Source organism: Protopterus annectens, chromosome 11.part0 (genome assembly GCF_019279795.1).
Source record: "Protopterus annectens isolate FY-2018-M chromosome 11.part0, PAN1.0, whole genome shotgun sequence".
Taxonomy (NCBI): Eukaryota; Metazoa; Chordata; order Ceratodontiformes; family Protopteridae; genus Protopterus; species Protopterus annectens.
This window is the reverse complement of record NC_056745.1, coordinates 207692475-207715187: the sequence shown is the minus strand read 5'-3', so window position 1 is coordinate 207715187 and position 22713 is coordinate 207692475. Positions and strand designations below refer to the sequence as shown.

The window sequence follows — 22713 nt, the reverse complement described above, 5'->3', positions numbered from 1 at the left end:
GATATGTACTTCTCACACATACATGTTAAAATTCTATTAGTTTCCGTTTTGCCTGGGAACTGAAGTCAGGTAAGAAAAAGTGATATCATCCAGGCTAACCCTGATATCATCCAGGCTAACCCAGTAGTAATGTCTGATATTAATTTAAGAACTCTCTCCAAGAGAGAGACTGTGCATTTTTTTATTTTGTCTTTGATCTGGAAACAACCACTCATCATCACATCTGCACTTGCTTGTAAGTAAGACTTACGGCATAATATCTCTTTTAGATATAGACAGGAAAACAGTAAAGATTAGGTTAGATGCTTTCTGTATTTATCTGAGACTGTCCTGCAATGTTGTTTTAAAATATTTCCTGCGATTTTGAACTCGGAAGTAACTGTTTGTGGACTGAGTATTGTTTTGTTCTATTATTATTTATTATTAAATATATTTAAACCTATCTTTGTGGCTGATATTTAAGCTCTTAAGAGTACTCGCATATGCATTTGGTGACACTGTACAAGCTACTCCTAATAGCCTGGCGCTTGGTCAAACCTACTATTTGGATTAATAATAACATTATATAGTAGGATTGCACACCCTTTGTAAGGGCTTTGGAGTAGCTGATAAAGAGTGGTTGGTAGCAGTGATAACTACCGTATTGTCTGGGCAGGAGGGGCATAGTAAACCTGTGCCAGCCTTTCCCAGCAGTGTGTGTTTATACATAAATCAAATCTTAAAGTGTGTGTGCCAGCTACTTGGGCAGGGACACGAAGCACCGGTTGGACAGAGAGGGTGCTGGAGGTTTTGGCTTGACCACTCAGCTGAGATCTCAACCCTATAGCTCTTGCAGTGGGGAGTCTTACTGGGGATCTGGAGAAGTGGGAGAAACCAGCCCCAGATGACTGTGACCTCTGTCACCTCTTAAAGGAAACTGTACTTTACTGTGTGTGTACTGGTCATCCTCCCATTGTATACGTCCACCTCTGTTGCCAGTGGTGAGGATCGAGGCTCCTCAATTACTGGGTCAGTGCAGGGGCGTCACAGACACAAAACCTGTTGTTCCATTAACTTTTTAAGTGAGTTGGAGCAATCCAGAATTCTTCAGCAAGAAAGATGAAATGTTTGTCTCGTGCAATGAAGAATGCATGTTACAATGTGAGGAAGAATTAAATAATCATGCATGCTAACACTCTCAAAAGGTAACCATTTGAAATTTGAACTCCCAGAACACTTGAGTGCCAAAATATGGAGAAGGTAAGAACAAAAACCTGGAATTACATATACAAAGTATGAGACTGCAGTTTCTCTGAATATTCCATTTTCTCTAAAATGTATCTATTTAGGAATTGTTACAGATAAGTTTAGGGAGTATGGAGGTTTGTCTCCTGGGGGGAAAAAAGTTTGAAGAAAAATGTGATGCTCAGCATTAGCTCTTCTGGTTCAGTTTCAGTCTTTTTTTCTACATTTTCTAAATTTCGGCACTTGATGTTTTGGGTGTCAGTACTTCAATACGGAGCCCCCTCAAACAATAATGCTCATACAACTGTGATAGGAAAACTTAGGATTAAGCAATTGTCTAACAATCCACTAGTTTTAACACAATAAAATAAAATATAATATTATACTTATTGCACCAAATCAATTTTTCAAAGGTAACTACCAACCTCTGCAAATTCATAGGCTGCTTTATCTACAACCTCCTTCTCAGACCACACTCTACTCCGTGGACCTATATTCCTGCAAAATAAAAACATAAATAGCTACAGTTATATAACATACAAGAAAAACACTACCCCATAAGTGTGTCACTTGGTCTGTCTAGTGACTTGATAGAAACAAGTTTATAGCAATATTTTATTAGTCAATATGCCAAAAGCACCATCATGTTAGCTATAAAACATTCAGCCCAGTAAATGTGTTGGATCGGTACTGTCACTGATACAGGGGTGTGTAGTGGTACTCACAGGCTGCCTTACAGCATTCAAAAGTATTCTAAATCTTATGTCTATACCTGAAAATGGACTATTATTAACTAAGCAGTTAAATTAAAATCAAGCAATGAAACTGATACAAATAAATGTTGCATACATTCAGGCAACAAAATTGATACAAGTAAATGTTCCATGTAACGCACTTGCAATTAAAGTGGTAAATACTTTTTAAACAAATTTTAGAAAATATCGCAATTTTCTGTTATCTTCAGTTCCCTAACTACCTGTCATTTAGGGAGAAGGACAAATAAGCAGTGATGAGGAATGCTATAAATAGAATATATAAATACATGTATTTATTTTATTTTAGAATGTGTGTGTGTGTGTGTGTGTGTGTGTGTGTGTGTGTGTGTGTGTGTGTGTGCACATGAATGTATGGATCTACTTTATATAGTCGAACAACCAAAACATCAAACCTAATAACACTGAGATGAATAAATCACAAGGTTACATAAGTGAGACTGCATAACACCAAAAGTTGTAAAATAGAAGCACCTATTGCACGTTATGAATGCAGATTGTGCTGCATTCTTAAGAACAGATTCTACAATTAAACTGAAATAAGAAAACAAAAATGTAGCCTTATCAATGGTTTTGCGGGGGGGGGGGGGGGCAAGCCCTCTGCTAATTAAATATACCAACTCAAAGATCACACTACAGTGGGAAAAAGGGTACATTTCCCAATCCTCACTGTACCACAATCTCCATTCCATTTGTTTTCTTTGTTCAAAAGGTTGACAACATTATTTTTTTTTGTTGTTTTTGTTGTTGTTCATTTTAATGGTAGAATCTGTTCTCATCAACGTTGCGCGATCTGCATTTAAAAGAATGCTTTCTGACATGTGCAATAGGTGCTTCAAATTTACAGCTTTCGGCATTATGCAGTTTCGCTTATGTAAACTTGCGATGTACTCATCTCAATGTTATTAGGTCCGATTATACAAAGTAGATCCATGCATATATGTACATATATACACATATACATCACCCAAACACATAAATGTATTGTGGAGTTAATTTTAGATTTAAATTATATATGAAGCATCTCCTGTGGATGGTACAGTGTTTCTTGCCCCAGACAATGATTCTGAATGTCTTTTGTGTTACTACCACCAAACTTTGCCTTATTTTTATTGATTTCCCTAAGTAAGGTGCTCATGCCATTCTGTAAAGGGAGTATATGGACCTCCTTGATTACTGTCCCTGGTACACAACAGCTATTAACATGGACAATTATGTCAATCATACTTTGGCATCTCTCCCAACTTCTATAGTGTTCATTTACGACGTAGGGACTAAATACAATACTGCAACTTTAGGTCACAAGCACACTTCACTTGCACAAAGAAAGGTACACTGATGACATATTTTCTCATAAATAATAAATCTTCCTTTTGCGGTAGAGTGGTGCCAGCAAGCATTAGATGCATTTAGCTTCTATGAAACATCAGTCATACACACATTAATATGAATAACTGCTCCTTCAAATTTTTCTCCAACTCCTTCTCATTACAGTATAGATCATACAATCCAACTTAGAATGTCCCATCCAATACACACATACATGTATGCAGGGAATAATGTACTCTGCATAAAGGAAGGTACAGTCTTCTATTTGATGTATAGTAGCAAGGAATTACCTCTCGGTGAAGCAATCAGTGGAAGTGTTAATATGCAGAAAGGACAGCTGTGTGAGGGCCTTTCAATACAACAGAGATTGACTCCAACTCTTTAAATATGGGCAGTGGAACCAGGTGGGTGCACACTGGTTTCAGACTTCTCTAAGCAATACCTTTGGCTTCTCTACCAACAGTTTGGCTAATTAGATGACAAGCAGATTAATGAGAAGTTCTAAATATCCAGCCTGCACAAAGAACACTTGCTTTGGATTTTCAAAAAAATGCATGTCAGGCACAATCAGGACCCCCAAATGATTTAACTGGCAAGGTGTGCACTTTAGTTAATTCCTTGGTCCACTACAACCCTAGCCATTGGCAATGCAAAGTGAGGATTTTACTCTCACGGTAACCATAAGCTCCCTTTTTCACTGAACCAGGAACCAGGCTCTTGTGGTGTTAAGTATTACTGTATGTATACCATGATGCCAATATACCTGCACAGCACTTTACAGCCAGCTCCACCTTTTGCCATAAATAAGTGGCAGGACCTGCTACGATGACGTACGGACCATATGAACACCTATGCAGACACCCACTAATCAAGATCAACAAACCACCAAAAGTATTCCACCAAACCTACAGAACATAAACCTGATGAACAGCAGAGAGGGAAGGTGGTCAGAAGGACAGATTTCCTCCTGGAGAGAGAGTCATGGACTCGAACATCTACTGTTTCTGTAACTGTCCTCACTGAACTACACTGTACAATTTCCACCCCTCTGCCTTTCTAAGAATCTCTACATATGAGCACTACACAAAGATATACAACTACAAAGTGGGTGAGGGCAAAAACTGCAATGACATGAAGGACTGAAACCAGCTGTACAACAGCAGCCCATTCTGTAATGTGTTGTAAATGATTCACTAACTCAAGCATTTCTCCTGATAACACACCCTGAAAAACGCTGCAGAAATAGCTTCTCAAGTACAGTGAGCCCTAACTGGACATAAAGGATACTACCAACTGAGTCAGAATAAAGAACAGCCGAACAACCAACTTAAAAATCAAGGAGATCTTCTGTACTTTCGGGTAATCTACGAAAGCCTTCCTTCCAACAATTAGAACTTTTTTTTCAGAAGATCCCCTGCTCAGTGATAGCCATGCACCCACAATAATATGATGAAATGTATGGAATACATTGAGTGCTCCAACTCTGAGCCTGTCAGTATGCCTTCTAACCACAAGTGAAAAACTACTCCAAACTTAGAAATACCAATGCAGATTTGATGCCTACAATGATATTGAGTAAATGTAACATTTTCACACACCTGACTTGAAGAGAATTCCAACAGCAAAAGTTGGGGAAGAAGAACCCATTTCACCGGGGGGTGGAAAGACTGTATAGAAGCACAGAAGTTACAAGGCAACTGATCTACAAATACACTTCCACCATGGTACTTAGACTTTGCCTCCCTTTTCAAGGACAGCCAGGACAGTCATACCAGGGGTGAATTATGAATACCCACCCAGTTGTCCTTATTAAAGGCAGGCAGTGTGACATGCTGCTTAATTTGGAAGGAGTGTTTGTTCCAAAGAAAGGATAGGCACTCTGACAAATCTATCCCTCCTTGTCTAATGTCTTTGTTAGAGTAGATTTAGATACATGGCTGAGGTGTTAAGACTGTTTGATTTACTGATGTACAATAGCTGTTTGACTACTGCATCCCCAATTACCCTGTAATCAAGGCACAAATCGCCCTTAGGAGTCAATATAAAACGGAGTATAAGAATAAAGGGAAGCACTTTACATAATCGAATTACTGAAATCTCGAATGTCATATGGTCGAGACCATATGATCGACATTTCAGTAAATCGAATATGTAAAGTTTTAAAAAATAACACTTTACTTACCTTAAAACGTTATGTGCACACAGAGGCAAGGCTTCTTGTATGCTCTGTGTGTACATAATGTTTTTATCTTTTTTGTGGTGTTGACAGGAAGTGGGAAATCTCCCGTTTTGCGCTTCCGCATACAGCGCAATATGGGAGATTTCCCTTTTCCCCACTGTAGCGCGATCTCGGAGTTGGTATATTTAAGTAGGGGGGTGTGGGGGTGCAGGGGGGCTTCGCCCCCCTGCAAAAGCAATGTTTGACTTTTTTTTTTTTTTTTTGCGTTTCATTTTAGAAGTTCGAGTTTCCAAAACTCGATCTTTTGGTCTCGACAATATGAGGTTCGAGATTTTGGGAATTCGAGCTTCTAAAGTGAATCCGAATAAAGCCTCCAGTCTTTCTTGGTAGTTCAGATATCTTAATCTTACAATCTTTTTAGTTGCAAACTTCTGCAATCTTTCCAGCTGCTTGATATACTTAGTGAGGCACATCCAGAAAGGGACACTGTTACTCAATGATGGGTCTAAACAGTGTGGAGTACAAAGGAGGTGAAGAATTTGACTTGGAAGGCATACCTTTTGCTACTAGCTGTGCAAGGTAAAAGGATTTCCTAACAATCGGGTGGCATAACTGAACCTTTGAGTAAATTTGTGGACCATCATTTGAAAGAGTATACCACCAATCTTCTCTATGTCTGTAAAGACTCATGGGAGTTTTTGGCCACTCTGGTTTTAGATGGAGATAATTCCAGTCTGTTGATGGCAACTATAGATATTGTAGAACTTTTCCCCAGCATTCCGCATGTCCAGGGTATGGAATGGTTTAGTCAGATGGTAGCCACAGAAGCAAATTTAGCTAACAATTTGACAAACCTGGTCATTGATTTTATGGACACTATATTGCACAATAATTTCATCTATTGTAATGGGGAATTTTACAGACAACGAAGTGGGGTGGCGATGGGCGCACCTTGTGCTACCGCATATGCTAACATAGTATTGCACAAATGGAAAACGTTATATATTCATGCAACTGATTGGAAACGTCACATCAAATACTACAAAAGATATTTGGATGACATTTGCATTATTTGGGTGGGTTCCAAGGAAAGTTTTTTTGATTTTATGAATTATTTAAATAAATCCACTGATTTTCTTACTTTTTCTTATGAAATCAGTGAGAATGCATTACACTATTTAGATGTGATGTTACTTAAGGATCCAAGCAATGTAGGTTTTTATCCAGTATTTACAGGAAAAGCACTTATTCGAATACATTTTTACATTTCGAGAGTGGTCATCCTCCTTATATAAAAAAAGGAATTATTAAGGGTCAGCTCATTCGAGCGTCAAGAATGTGCAGTACTACGCAATTCTTTTTTGATGAAGTCGATTTCCTTAGAAACCTGTTCTTAGAAAGGGGATACCCTTTAGCTTTGTTTCAAACTGTGTTAGCAGAAATTATAGAGAAAAGGGACCAATTTTACTCTCCGTTACTGGGTACTCTAATAGAGGTGCCCGGGAAAAAAGCTGGGAATGATCTCACTGCTCATAAAAATTTTGTATACACCTACACAGATGATGCGCCTTTGGTTGAGAATACTATTAAAAGTCTATGGCCCATAATTACCATGCACGATGAAATGGCAGAGATATTCCCTAACACTATAGGATTCACCAGAAAAAGAGGTATGAATCTCAAGGGAATATTTGAGCAGAACTCACTCAGGGAACACATTAATGAGGGTGGTTGTGTTATTGGTAGTTTAGGTACATTTAGTTGTGGAAAATGCAACCAATGCCCCTTTGTTTTGCAGCAAGACCATGTATTAATCCCTTCTAGAAACATCACTTTAAGATCAAAGGGCAAGTATTCCTGTAACTCTTCAGGGGTGGTTTATATAGGTCTATGTCAAGTTTGCCCAGCTTTTTATGTGGGCAAGACTGAAAGGCCATTGAAGCGCAGGATTTATGAGCATTGTTACGACATCAATAAGAAAAAGGAAACCAATGCTTTTTATAAGCATTCTCTCAGCTGCCCAGAAATGTCTATCAAATTCTTTGTCATTGACAAAGTGCTGCAGGATCAAAGGGGGGGTGATTGGGAAACTGTTCTCACTACTAAAGAACTTATTTGGCAACTAAAATTAAATGCCACAAAGCACCCGGGACTGAATGATAGCCTTAGCCTTTCTTGTATTCTGAAAGCCAAGAGAAATATTTTATAAGTGACTTGTTTATTCACCACACCTTTGGCTAATACTACTTCTAACATGAGCAGTTTTTTAGATCAATATATTATATTTTTGGTTATATATATTTTTGGTTATCAGGAATTAATTGAATAAAACCCAGTGAACATTTTTGACATATGTAATATTTCCCTATTTTTAATTTTTAATTTTGACAGTACGTTCACATCCACCCAGTTTTACTGGCAGAATGTTAATTTCTAGCGGTGTATCACATGCAAACAACTCTAGGTTTTAGTTGGCAAACCAACTTTGTGTATGTTTTTCAAATAACAGTAAACAGGTTGCTCATTTTAGGTTGCAACGGAGTTCTATTAGGGACATAATTTTTAATTTAAATTTTGAATTGTCAATTTTTAACTGGCATCATTTTTAGCATTTTTTTCTGTTTCATTCGTAATCAGCACACTATTAATTTTAATCAAAGAGTTTCTAATTTTAAGAATAATAATAGTGAGTATTTTTGATACTTAAGTCTTGATAGTTGAACAATTATTCCAAAATACGGACATACATATGTTTGGCTATTTTGGTTTTAATTTAGTAGCAAGATTGGTGGTAATTTATCAATTAAACACACTGGGGTTATAAAAGGAGTGGATTTCAGCTGTGTTTCATAAACTTGAAAAAGCCCGGCAAGACCGGGCGAAAGCGCTTGTGACTCACTTTGTCTTTTTTGTGGAATAAAAGATTTTGCTTCACACTTGAACTAATTCGCTGGGCGTTTATTTTCAAATGAAGAGTTATATTTGTAGTTCACAATTACCAAAAAGTTCTCTGGTCTTGGACTTGTTAGGTTTTCGTTTTGCTTTTTTCCTGGTTGGTTGCAGTCATTTTCTATTGGTATTTCCTAACAATTGTTACATGATTGTTAAACGTGAAAGAACTGTCCACCCAAGTACTTGGGTATCTCGTAACCTTTTCATTTTGAAGTAATGTGCTATCTTATGCTAGAAGCAGGAGATGGGATTGCTTATCAAACGCTATAATGTTGGTCTTTTTGGCATTCCAGTTGGACACCTGCATACCAGAGGGGGACTTGACGACTCGCAGGTTACAACCAGCTGCAAACTTTGTCAGAGATCTTCATTCCATAAGCAGAGATTTGGGAAGCAGATACTAAACAGGAGAGGTTCCAGCGTACTTCCCTGAGAAGCCCAACTGGTCACCTTCATGCTCTTGGAGGATGCACTACTCTTACTGTCGAGTCCTGTTCCTAAGCCAGTTAGCTATCCACTTAACCACATCTGGGCAATTTGGAGCTCCTCAGCTCGTTTATTATATTGGCATGTGGTATGGTATTGAATACCTTGGTGTGGTCAAGGTATGCTGTTCGGACAGCTTGCAATCTGACTAACCCTTTCAAACAAGTTTACAAGATTGATTAGACAGGCTCTAACCTTGGCAAAGCCAAACTACTGGGGGTTAAGCCTGATACGATTTTTGATGTCATAATTAATTAGTTCAGTTTTTGGCTTTGCATACAAGACTCATTAGGCTGATAAGTCTATAATTCCTGGGGATCAATGATGGGGCCACCTTAGCATCACAACAGCTGTGCACCACTCCCCATGGGAGAAATGCCAGCTGCTGGGCTAAGGTTGGAGAAGTTGAGGAGATGGTACACCAATACTTGTTTAGTGCTATTAATTATGCAACTGGTTATATTATCAGGTTCCATGGATGAGGTATACTTCATTTTGGGGAGTACCTTCAGTAAGGATTTCTTCATGATGGCTGATGACTTGATTACAACAGGGATATGTGGACTTAGAACAGATGTCTCTGGGGTGAAGTTGACACTAAATGCATTTGCCAGTATGCCTGGAATATCCACTGCATCAGAGAAGGTAGTGCTATTTTGAATAAGCTCAAAGCATTACTGGGTGTTATTTCTTACTTTTTTCTGACATTACTAAAGGATTTGTAAATGTCCTTTCGTATCACTGTTGCAGTATTCATTACAGAAGGGATGTCCCCCCATAGGCAGCCCATCGCTTGGCCAGTATAAATAAGCATAAAAAAGAGATCTTGTGCCATACATTACATTTATGCTCCCTGCACAGAATGTAGGGCATAAAAGGGACGTACAGATGCAACTACTTAGAACTTCTTTTGCCACCAGCATGAACCCCATTTTTGCCAGTTGGTTTGAACACTTTGTTGCTGTACTGAATATTTAGCAACGCCAGAAAAGTGCCCAGTTGGGGTTATTTTAATTTTTTTTTATTTTATCTTCTTGGTTTTTGGCTTCACAATCAAAAGTCAAACCATATCAACTTTAAAGAGATGGGGGCTCCGATTCTGGCCCTTCAGGCTTTTCACTCCATGTTCTTGCCGGGCCCCCTGAAGGTGTACACAGACAACACTACAGTGATGTGGTATGTCAACAAGCATGGGAGCACAAAATCTTATCTCCTCTGCAGGATGGCACTTCAGGCTTGGTACGTCGCTTTCAGTTATAAGGCTTGGTAAGCTTGGTAAGTGCCTTTCAGTTATCAGTTAACTCTTCAAGCAGTATACACTCCTTCAGAGCACAATCTTGTGGCATACTCTCTGAGCAGGTCCAAAACTCAGGATCACGCATGGATGCTTCATAGAGATGCATTTCTGGATAGTGTCCATCAGTGGGGTATTCTTCAGGTAGCTCTATTTGCCTCCCCTCTGAACAGGCAGCTTTCCTCCCTTCTGTTCCAGAGTGCCATGCCATCTCACGTGGAAGATGGATGCCTTTTCCTTTCCATGGGAGCAGAGGTTTCTTTACGCTTTCCCCCCTCTTACTCTACTTCCAAGAATCCTGCAGAAGATTCAGCTGAACTTCCCAAAAACCTTGCTAGTGACTCCCTTTTGGCAGAGACAGCACTGGTTCCCCATCTGAATGCATGTGGCCAGCAGCAAATCACAAGTTACCTCATTGGTTGATCTCCTCACACATGACAAGGAGTCTCTCAACCATACCCACTTATCCACCCTGCAAATGGCATTGTGGGTGATAGGGTTTTCATCCCATTCAGGCACCTCTTTTCTAAGGATGTGCTCAGGATTTTACAGAAGGCAAGGAAACCCTCACCCAGAAAATCTTATATGTCCAAATGGAAGAGATTTTTGGTCTGGTGCCATGCTCATAACCAGGACCCTTTTCAGTGGGGGACCCTCTGGTCCTCTCTTACTTGTGCGAGTTGCTCCAGTCTGGCTTGGCCTATTCTTCTGTGAAGGCCCATTTGTCAGCCATTTCTGCTGGTCTGCCCTTGAATCTTCTTTGAGTTCTCATTTTGAGGTCAAGCAATTTCTTAAAGGCATCCTGCATATTAGGCAACCAAGACAAGCTATTCCTTCTCCTTGGGGCCTTAATTTTGTTTTGAAAAAATTGACTCAGGCTCTTTTGAGCCTGCAGATTCTACTTTGCAACATTGTACCTGGAAGACTGTTTTGTTGCCGGCTCTTACTTCTGCTTGGAGAGTTTCTGAGCCCCACACCCTTATGGCCATTCCTCCTTTTTTTCCTCCCACAGGGACAGGATGCCCCTTCGTACCAAACCTTTTATGCCAAAGGTAGTCAATGAGTTGTCCTTGACAACTCCCTTCCTTTTTCCCTCCTCACTCTGCTACTGAGAGGGTCCTGCATACTTTGGATCTGCACATACAGCTCAGGTACTATTTGGATAAAAAAGTCTGATCAGCTTTTCCTTTCCTTTCATCCCAGGTCCTTGGGTTTGGCTGTATCTAAGCAAACCATTTCCTCCTGGACATCTACGGCTGTTTCCTTTTGTCAGTCTTTTCAAGGCAAATCTCTGCCTGCTTCTGTTACAGCTCATTCCACTAAGGCTGTTGCCTCTTCTGGTGTCTTCTTCAATGGGTTGGACACCAATTCTATCCTTGAAGCTGCTACTTGGTCTTCAGTGCACACCTTTACTAAGCATTATAAGCTGGATATGTTTTTTTGGGCCAGAGCAGGTTTTGCTGAAACCATTTTATGTGGGTTTGTTGAGGGCACTTCTCAGCCTTCCATCTCCCATTTTGTTTCTTGAGCTTTTTTACTCTTCCTTCTGTAACGAATACTGCAACAGTAACATGGAAGGACATAGTACAGTTGTGCAAAATATTACCATAACAGCAGATATATTTTCCTTCTGGGTATGCATGGACTCCTTTGTCCTATAATGACTGTTCTCTTCTAGGGGAATTCAGTTCTAGGTAGTTGCATCCGTATGTCCTGTGCAGGGAGTATGACATATGGTGTAAAGAAGATCTCTAAGCTTATTTATACTGGCCAAGCGACAGGCTCAACATGGCGAGACATCCCTTCTGTAACAAATGCTGCAACAGTGAAGTGAAGGACATCACCAGTTTTGGTAAGATTTTACACAACTGTACTTCCTCTTTGACTTCCGAGGCTAGTCTGTATTTATGGGATGTCTCAGTTTTTCTTATATTATTTTTTAGTTTCTTGTTTAACTGTTTGATGTTCTTTTTCATTTGGGGGTCTAGGGTCTTTTTTCTGCTATATAGGTTTAGGAGTTTCTTCCATTTATTATATAGTTTATTTATGCTTGAGTACCACCACACTGGTTTGCTTTTAAACCTCTCCATTTGCTTGTATCAAGTTGGGACTGCCAATTTAATACACTTGTCCAGGTGCAAGTAGAACTTGTCTGCATAACTCTTCACAGTATCAGCATTATGGGCAACACAGGTGTACTTGAATTTAAAGACTTCATCACATAATTGCAGGAGATTTTGAATGTTTCAAGTCCTTGAATTCTGCAATATTCATTTCTGATGGTTTGAAGATTTTGATAGTTTATGTTCTGACTGTGAGGGGGTTACCTAAGAGATGTTACATACCAGATGCTAGGTTTCTTATAACCATATCGAGTATATTCTGTTCTCTAGTGGGTTCATTAACAAACTGGTCCAGGGAGTTCTTTTTTAAAATTTTAAGACAAGTTGTGCATATCTTATGTTGGTGGCATAGGCCCCCCAGTTGATCACTGGGTAGTTAAAATCAAGAATATTTAAGAATGGTGTTGGAGTTTCTGGAGACAGAGGGGGTCTTGCAGCAAGCTGTGCTCTAACATCTGATTTAATCTAGTGTGATTTGAATCTCTGTGCCCCACAGGTTCTCTAGGTAACTGTCTCAAGTTAATGTGGTCTCTAACCAATATGGAGAACACCAACACAGTTTCCATCAGGTGTAAATGAGTGGTAAGCACAAAACCCAGTGAATGAGGGACTGTTCTCTGGGCACTTAAACCAGGATTCTGTCACACATACATGGATGTGCTGCACCTGCAGGAGGGCCTCAAGGTCCAGCAGTTTGTTGTTTAGATATCCAGCACTAAGTAAAACCACCCTGTTCATAGTCCAATGGCGTATTTGTTTTGGGAGTTAGGTTGGAAGGTCCACCAGCCTAAAAAGACACAATTAGGGCAACAAAAGCTTTCACCAGTATGCAAAAGCCTTGGAATGAGAGGTGAAAACCACCCTTGGCAAAGCAAGTTCAGTTCTCAATCATCTCGGCGCATGCTGACAAATACTGGACACACCCCTACACTGATATTAGCTTATCACTGATATAGCTATAGTTAGCCAATTGTTAAAGCCAATCTTTTCTTTATACCTTGGTATCATTTTTGGTGAGAAGATTCCTCTCAGCACTAGGGTCTTTCCTCCATTTATGACATGCATGGAGAGCTGTGACATGGCTCTCTTCATATCCCTCAGGGCTTTGGTGCTACGTTGCTTACTCCAAAATATGCCACCCCATGTCATATTCATATTGGTCTGGTTTAACAGTCCTAAGGGCCCTTGTAAGTTTGTCAATCTTCGCCCCTGACAGACAGCATAATGTCACCCAGTTTTTGTCTAGCTTCTTCAGTGTAGAATCAGCACATCTAACTATGGAGTCCAAACCAGTAGTACTACTACTAGTACTAGTATAGTAGTAGTAATAGTACTAGTAGTACTCTACTAGTATTTGTGATTGAAAACTGCGTTAGTGTAATCAGTTTACGATGTGTTGTTTCTCAGCGACTCCTAGCTATGTTGTCACTAATCAGTGTTACAGTGCTTAGTTTACACTGGACCTTGCACCTACTAATCATTGCAACTTGGGCAAGGACTTCTTTTTTAAGTGCCTCACTGTTTGATAATTTATTATGGGTATGTGCGGACTGTGGGGTCAGTTAGTGGTGTTTATGCAATGTCTGTTATGAGAATGCGACCTCAAATTTGGCTAGATACTTGTATCTCTCACAAATAGATACTGAAGAGTTAAGTAAAAGATCATTATCTGTGAAAATACCTCTTGCACTTCCTGAGTATACCACATGCTAGGAGGCTGATAACAGCAGGTAAATTAGCTGGAAGACCTTCCATTTCTGACCAAGGGTGCTAGGTGTGTAAAGGAAGAATAAGAGAATATTACAATGTTTTGGCTGCTATATTACAGTATTAGTTCAAAGAACAATAACAGATATAAATCCGTTTAGGTTACAGCACCATGTTAGCAGTACACAGTCAACATTCTAGTCTAGCCTAAGACAATTTAGTAGATGTTAAGAGCAATGACCCTTGGGAAAGTACCTGCATAGATTTTTCCGAGAGGTATGTGGAATTGGAGAGAGCTTTGATAAAAGAGGTTACAACTTTCTACGATTTGAAACTGCTTGAGAAGTACATTAAAACTAGCGTTACTCCTAGAGGTTTAAGAGTTGAACGTTTACCAGCTTTTGAATTCTCAGATGATGAGTTGGACTTATCAGCTGAATGGAAGGACATTTCAGTAAAATGCACTCTGGGGTGGTTAGGAGTGTTAGTTAAAAGAAATTAAAGAACATTAAATAAGACTCGCTCTTCCATCCTGCTTCTGCAGGATAAACTGATCGAGGAAAGTTCTGTGTCTATATTTAATAAGAACATGGTCGAAATTAAAAACAGAGTATCCAAAATTGAGGCGGAGGTGGTATCCCGCAAAAAGAGAAAATATCTCCGTGACATCAAAGATCATGAAACGGGTAAGCTGTTTTCTTGGCAATACAGCTTTAAGAGGAAGCGTGGCGCTTCCCGTGATGTCACTAGGGGCTTGAGATCCACTGGCGGTGAAACCTCTGCTTCTTCGGCGGATGAATTGATTAGCAGAAAAAGTGTGTCCTTTGAGAGTTTAAACACGGAACAAGAAGCCGGCATGGGAGCGAATGGCGTAGCAAGTGACTCAGACCAAACAGCGGTGCAGCAAAAGGGAAGAGGTCGTCGTTTTCAAACTAAGGGAAGGAGGAGATGATAGCGCATTGACTTTCAGCAAGCAGGGAAATGACTTTACAGAGATTGTTTTTTCCACTGAGGAGAGGTCACAACAGGATTACATGCAGGTTCCAGTATTGGAAGGAAACATTTATTTTGCCGATGAAGCAGTTTCCTCACAGGACTTTGCATCTGTTTTTGGTGATGTTATGGACATTTGTGAAGGTGAGAATTATAATGTTGTAAATATCTCAGATTTACATATCACTGAGAGTGCCAAACAAGTTTTATTTAAAGGCACCAAATTCGTACCTGTTTGTTTTCCATCCTTAGCTGATCTATCTTTGGAAATTAAGCATTTTTGTAGAAAATTGTATTTAAAGGAATTTTTTGGGTTTCAAACTTTGTTCCATAATAGACACAATGATGGATTTAACAAAAATGTTTCAATGTCTGATGGTATAAATAATGGCATAGAAAATGTACAACTTTTTGATGAGTCTTTGTTGAATTTAACATTGCATGAAAATGATTTGGTGGATATTTATGAACATGATGAAGTGTGTGAAGATGGGGGGGTTTTGCCTTTAGCACTGGTTATGGAAGACTAACAGTGCCCAATGTCCCTTGCAAAAGTGAATTTATGCCACCCAGAAAGAACATGGTTATTAATGTTTTTGAGAAAACATTATTAAGAACTTTAGAAGAAGAATATGTAAAGTTTTGTGGTAAAAAGAAAAATTATAATTTGAAGAAAGATGAATGGAAAGCTTTATGTGATTTAAAGGACATGAATAATCAGTATGTATTCACTCAAGCAGACAAGGGAGGGAACTGGGTAGTTCTTTCTAGGGACAAATACAATTCCATGGCTCTGGAACTATTACAGGACTCCAATACTTATTTGGAATTACCTTTAAATCCAATGAAAGAATATAATACACTATTATTGGAATTATTGGAAAGTGGCGAAAGGCTTGGCTTTTTATCTTCAGGGGATGTCAGGAAGTTGCATGTAAAAAATCCCAGAGTAGCTAAATTCTTTACTATTCCAAAAATACACAAAAACTTCAGGAATCCACCAGGACGTCCCATAGTTTCAGGGAAGGGAGGTTATCTACAGAACGTAGGTATATTTTTGGATTCCTTATTAAAGGGTCATTTGGAAAGGGTACAATCATATGTCAAAAACAGTGATGAGGTGTGTTCCAAGTTTAGTAACATAGCATGGGACAAAGATTTCTACTGGGCAAGTGTAGACGTCAAGTCATTATACACTAGCATTAACAGGCTTTATGGACTAAAAGCAGTGGAAAAAATGTTAGGGGATGGACCTAGAACATTTTTTATCATTAGTTTGTTGGACTTCTGTCTCACGCACAATTGCTTCGAGTTTGAGGGAAAGCATTTTTTGCAAAAAGAGGGCACAGCAATGGGGGCGGCATTTGCGCCCTCATATGCCATTTTGTTTATGGCCCACTTTGAGAACAGTTATATTTATCCCTCTCAATTCTATAGAAGCAAGGTAGTTAAATATGTGAGGTTTATTGATGACCTCCTATTTTTGTGCAGAGGTGTACCCGAGGAATTTGGTAACTTTGTTTCGGAGATGAAGCAAAACCTTTGGGGTTTGGATTTCACTTACATTATAGGGGGCAGAAGTATCCATTATTTGGATGTAGAAATCTATGTGTGCCCTGGTGATAAAATACAGTACAAACCTTATCACAAGAAGACTGCAGCCGAAAATTTTCTTCACGCCTCCAGTATGCATAGTGACTCTTTGATAAGTTCTTTACCATTAGGTGAGTTTAAGAGAATAGGTAGGCATATTTCAGAGAAAAGTTTGATTCCAGAAGAATTTAATAAGGTTGAAGGAAAGTTGCTAGAGAGGGGATACTCTGTAATGAGTGTCAGGAAAGCTAGGAGGAAGGTAGAAAGTGAGTTAGGTCTAACAAAACGGTCTGGTAACAGGGTTAGATTCCGAGGTTTAGGGCACTCTGGGAGTACTAGGACTGACGTTGATAAAGTTGGTGGTAAGAATGGTTCCTGTGACAAAATATTTTTTGTAACCAGATTTTCCCATTTTTCCAATACATTGAAGGAATTAGTGGGTAGATTTTGGGCCATTATTTGTGAAGATGAAAGAATAGGAAAACTTTTTCCGTCAAGGGTGACCTTTTCATTCAAGAGATATTTTAATCTCAGGGAAATATTAAATTTTAGAAAAAATGGTAGATTGGGTGAAGGTAACAGAAAAGGAACTTTTAGATGCGGAAAATGTAAGGTGTGTAAGTGGGTTAGGAATTTGGATGGTCTCAAAATTAATGAGGTCAGATATAATGCCACTGAATTTTATGATTGCAATTCAACTGGGGTTGTGTATATCATAGGATGTGGCTGTGAAAAACAAAATTGGTACATAGGACAAACTACTAGGAGGGTCAAATTAAGGATCTTAGAACACCTAGGAGATATAAGGCATAGGAGACTAGAGAGTCCGGTAGGAAGACATTTTTGTGATAATCATGGGGGGGTTCCAGATGGTTTTGTATTCAGTGTTTTGGGCAGACCCAATGTAGTTGGTAATGAAGCTATTTTCCGGGAAAAATTACTCTTGATGGAATCTAGGTTCATTCTCAATTTAAAAACATTGTTTCCCAATGGACTGAATATGGAGGTGTAATGTATTTTCCACATATTTCTTGAAAATAGGGAATAATTGGACAAATGAAGTGTCTGTTTAAAAAAATGTTAATAATTAAACAAATTTTTGAATGAATTGTACGCAAGGGTCATATGAAATTATTAATATGTATTTTTTCCATACAGTATTCATATTTATGTATATATTAATTAAAGTTTAAAGCAGGAAGAAAGGAAGAAGTTAAAAAATACTGTTTATATTCTAGTATTTATGTATTAATTGTCATGTATACATTTTTCCAGCTAATACTATGTACATTTTTATGTATTGGGGGAAAGATGCCAGATAGGTGCTGTAAAATAGTATAAAGTGAGCCTAATTGTATAATTAGGGGATGGTGCATCAATAATTCAATCAAAATGCTCTTTAAAAATGGGTGGTGTGTGTTATGTAAATTGTATTCCAGGAGAAGGCGAAGGCCGAGGTACCAGAATTAAATATTTCAAACGTGCAGTAGTTGGTGTTCTTCATTTGTATATTTGTATATACTTGGATTGTGAAGGAGTGGAGGAATAGTGTTTCTTTAGATGTTAAGAGCAAGCAGAATAAGACAGTAGCATTTCAGTTCCTAGTTAAGGTATACATTTGGAATAAAATAATAAATACAAATAAAAATTGGGTTCAAACACAAAAAATAGGCATACATTAAATAATTTCATCTCGACTGACTATGAGAGTGGCACAGATCTGCATGATGTCCCACTGCTTTACTCTGCAACTTGTACAGCTTTAACTGGAAAGTGAAATTACCCAATGCTCCTAAAAAAGAATTAGGAACTGTCAAATGCAGCACTGCATGGCCTTGCACGAACACCACACACCGCTGTTAAAATGAGGAGAGAAGGACCTAGAACTCCAGCCAATAATGTCCATCATTCAGAAACAGCAGCAAATTATTCCCTGCCACCAAGTAATCACTATTGGGTTCAGCAGGGTCACACCCTGTCCAGAAAGCCAACTGACACTGTAATTTTAAGTACGATTAAATGTAAAAGTGGGAAAAAAAGAGTGGAAAGTCACAGGGAGAAAACTGAGATATAGCATCTCCATGCTGTAAAACAAACAGGATTAACAAAGGAGGACACACAGCATATTCCAGACCCATCAAGGAGGTCTTCAAATAGAGCAGTTGATAAAAGTAAGATTTTATTTACTTGTTACCCTTAATATCAAGTACCCCTCTTGATGTATCTTACAGCTGAGCTGGGTTGTATCTCAAGCAGCAACCTTCAGGGAGTTAAGAAGCAGGAGGATGGTATAAGAGGAGAGCTTCGAAGTTAAGAGTTCTTAAGTACCACAACAGCACAACAGCCATTCTTTTGTTGGTTTGGATGTATGCTTAGGGTCATTGTCATGTTAAAAGGTGAAATTCCTCTTTATCTTCAGCTTTCTAGCAGGCACCTGAAGGTTTTGGGCCAAAAGTGATTGGTATTTGGAACTGTTCATAATTCCCTCCACCTTGACTAAAGCCCCAGTTCCAGCTGAAGAAAAGCAACCTCAAAGCATGATATTGCCACCACCATGCTTCACCATGGGGATGGTGTTCTTTTGATGATGTGAAGTGTTGTTGTTGCACCAAACATACCCTTTTGAATTGTGGCCAAAAAGTTCAACCTTAGTCTCATCCGACCATAACACATTTTCCCACATGCTTTTGGGAGACTTGATGTATTGTTCTGCAAATTTTAGCCAGGTCTGGATGTTTTTCTGTGTAAGAAAAGGCTTCCGTCTTGCAACCTTACCCCATAGTCCAGACATATGGAGAATACAGGAGATTGTTGTCACATGTGGTACACAGCCAGTACTTGCCAGAAATTCCTGCAGCTACTTCAGTGTTGCTATAGGTCTCTTGGCAGCCTCTCTGACTAGTTTTCGTCTTGTCTTTTCATCAATTTTGGAGGGATGTACATAGAGCACATATCCAGTACCCAAAATCCAGTGCTAATGGATGGCTGTAACATCCAGTGTTCACAGTTCATAAAAAAAAAGTAAAAATACAACATCCCTTTTTAAAGCATTATAAGGGATGTTCTACTTTTGTTATGGCAGATGTTTGAATTGGACTTTTTCAAGCCACTTGACAGAAATCTCTTTCCCAGAATGACGTTCACAACTGCATCTAATATACAGGAACAGTTTTTTTTTTTTTAATCATGAATACTGGGTGTTTTATCCATCCATTAACAGATCCTAAAGAGACAGGGAGAAGTGAATGTATTTTTGGGTATTGGATGTGTGTTCATTCTAATGTACTTTCATATCTAGGAGTAGCTCAGCACATTTGTTTTCCTCTATGAACTTCTTGAAAATACACAGAGTTGTAAGAAAATTTTGTACTAAAAATCTGTGAGTTCTCCAAGTTCAAGGCAATCTATTCCCACATGGCCCAGACCGCTTCCTTCAGAAAGTATGTTACATCCTCACTTCATATCAGAACAACATGCTAGCAAACAGTTTTGTCAATGTTGAAAACAGAATTAACTGGCTTACCTGCTCTCCAATGCCCCAACAACAACGGCAATCAGGTAACTTGGAATAGGTACCTACAAGGGAAAAACATTAACATAACATATCTAGATGGAGGGCTCCTTTCTTGTATGCTGCAGGACACACCACTTTTTGCAAACTACTACTCCTTCTTGCACCTTCAGCTACACTCACTACACTGATCCAGCAACAATGTATAATAATTACAATGGATACCAGTGTGCCGGAAAAGGCGTTTATGTTCATCTCTGCAGAAATCTTACAACAGAAGTAGGAGCCAAAGCCACGTAGATGCATTTCAAAATTAGTTATAGTTAGTAATAATGAAAGTGCTTTCATTCCAAGCATGCTGCTGCTTGCACCTTCCAACCCTCCAGAATTAATCACTCACCTCACCAGACATATTAAAATGAAAATGTACTAATAAACTCTGCGAAAGTGGTCATCTTTTCACTTTCTGCAATGTAACAGGAAAAGTCCCAAACACATTAAATAATTAATTACTCACTCTTATACCATTATGTAATTCAAAAAGTTGCATTCCAAATCTGGACTTTCACATATACACTTTGAGAAGAATTCTACCATGCAGACAGAAACACCAGGACTGTCCTCTGGGTCTAAGACTTTTCCCAAGCAATCCCTCATTAGTTTTAAAATTTAGTTACATAGCCATTGCAAAAGCTGAATTAAAATCAGTTGTTATTCTCTCAGTTACCACTTTCATAAATTCTAATGCATCATAAACTGAATATTTATATTTATTTATTATTTATTTACATTTGTTAACCAGGAGTGTCCAACTGGGCTGCAGCCCAATTTCAGTGGAGGCCTGGGGAGAAAAAACTCCAGAAATACATTTACAGTGATGGAACAAAATTAATAATAGAAGCTATTCAGTAATGTAGAATAAAAACAAAGTTTCTTATATAAAAAGTAAAAAAAAAAAAAAAGTACAATACATTTAGTACATAGTTGATTACATTTCTTATAAAATAAAAAAACTAACAGAACATATAGTTAAAAATGCAGGTTTATTATTCTTGGGATAAGTCAGAGCAAAAAGAGATCTGAGTTGGGAGGGGAAAAAAAAAGATTATCAGCCTTGAGTATAGTAGGAACATAATCAGTTGCTGGTAAAATGTTCCATGAGAAGCATCTAAAATGTAGTCTTGTTAATGGTAGTTCTTATGTGCTGTGGTATTAAGTTCCATTTTTTTGATTATGTGGTTGGAAAAGAGGGCTTCTCCAAAACTGTTACTGGCCTTAGTAACTGTTAGTAGAAACTATCACAGGACCTGAGAGTTCTGCTGTTCAAATATGGTTGAATTAAGTTACTGAGTGTTGGGCAGTTATTATGGTTACAGAGTAATGACTGTGTGAATGCTAGCTGGTTAAGGGTTAGTAGCTTGTGCCGTTCAAGCCAATTTAGTGTTAGAAGGGCAGAGTAGTGGTGTATTCTTGAAGGAAGGTGGGCTTCAAATTTTGTTGTAGCAAATCTCCAATCCGTTTGTCAATTTTCAATACGTTAGTGAACACAGTGGATGCATAAATGAGGGCAGATAGTGAGTTTTTGCTATGGAGTGTCTGGTTGCGTTAGTAAGATATGATCATGATCTGTATAGGGTACCAAGTTTCAGAGGAACTTTTTTGATGGTGAGAGCTAGGTGTTTGTCGAATTTAAGAGACTGATCTATTGCAACTCCAAGCAATTTGCTATGTTCAACTGGTTCAATTTTGGTTTTGTTGGATGAGTAGATGACAAATGAGAGGTTGCTATTGTTTGGTTTGTGATTGGTGAATAACATTAATTTTGTTTTGTTTAGATTAAATATAAGTTGATATTTTTCAAGGTAGCTTTCAATGTCAGCAAGTGATTTCTGGATATTTTCTAGGAGTTTAGGAAGGGATGGGGCTGTGCATATCAGGGTGAAGTCATCTGCATATTGTATAATGGTAGCTAGTTGAGTAGCAGAGTGGAGCTTATTAGTGAAAATAGTGAACAGCAGTGGGTCTAGTATGAACCCTTGTGGCACCCCTACTGAGATGGGCAGAAGGGCAGACGGCTTGTTGTTAACCCTAACAAACACTACAAGCAAACAGAGTTAGACACACAGGTAGACAAGCAGGCAGAGGGATAAAAAAAAAAGAACAGAGAGAAGCAGAAAGCAGTTACTCCAAATTATATACACTGCTGAATGGGGTTGCATTCTAAAGCATTTCTCTATATACAAACTCTATTGTGTTTTGTAAAAATCTGTGATCTTACCGTCTGCCTGAAATTGAATATCTTCCTGTTGGCATCAAGGGGATCAGGTTCATTTCCATCATGGCTGGCACTCATGAGGGCCACCATCTCCTTAGGGACAGACACCTAAGGAAGGAAGGAAGAAAATGCATTAGTAATATACTGGATATACACATGCATACTCCTGCAGATTTATATCACAGTCAGTCATCACTTCTGTTATACAACTGTATTGCAAGCATCTGGTAAATGTTCAGATTTGATCTCTAAACTGTCTACACATTAATCAATA

General features: G+C 38.7%; 1 protein-coding gene across 1 annotated transcript in view; it reads right to left on the bottom strand.

The window, feature by feature from the left end:
* Positions 1 to 22713, bottom strand: part of LOC122814921 (leukotriene A-4 hydrolase-like) — a 403509-nt gene that overhangs the window by 262917 nt on the left and 117879 nt on the right. Inside the window, exons 5-7 of the mRNA XM_044087185.1 lie at positions 22443 to 22547; positions 20177 to 20229; positions 1650 to 1722 (exon numbers count right to left, since the gene is read on the bottom strand). Of these exons, the coding sequence (XP_043943120.1) occupies positions 1650 to 1722; positions 20177 to 20229; positions 22443 to 22547 (231 nt within the window). The remainder of the gene's footprint in view (positions 1 to 1649; positions 1723 to 20176; positions 20230 to 22442; positions 22548 to 22713) is intronic.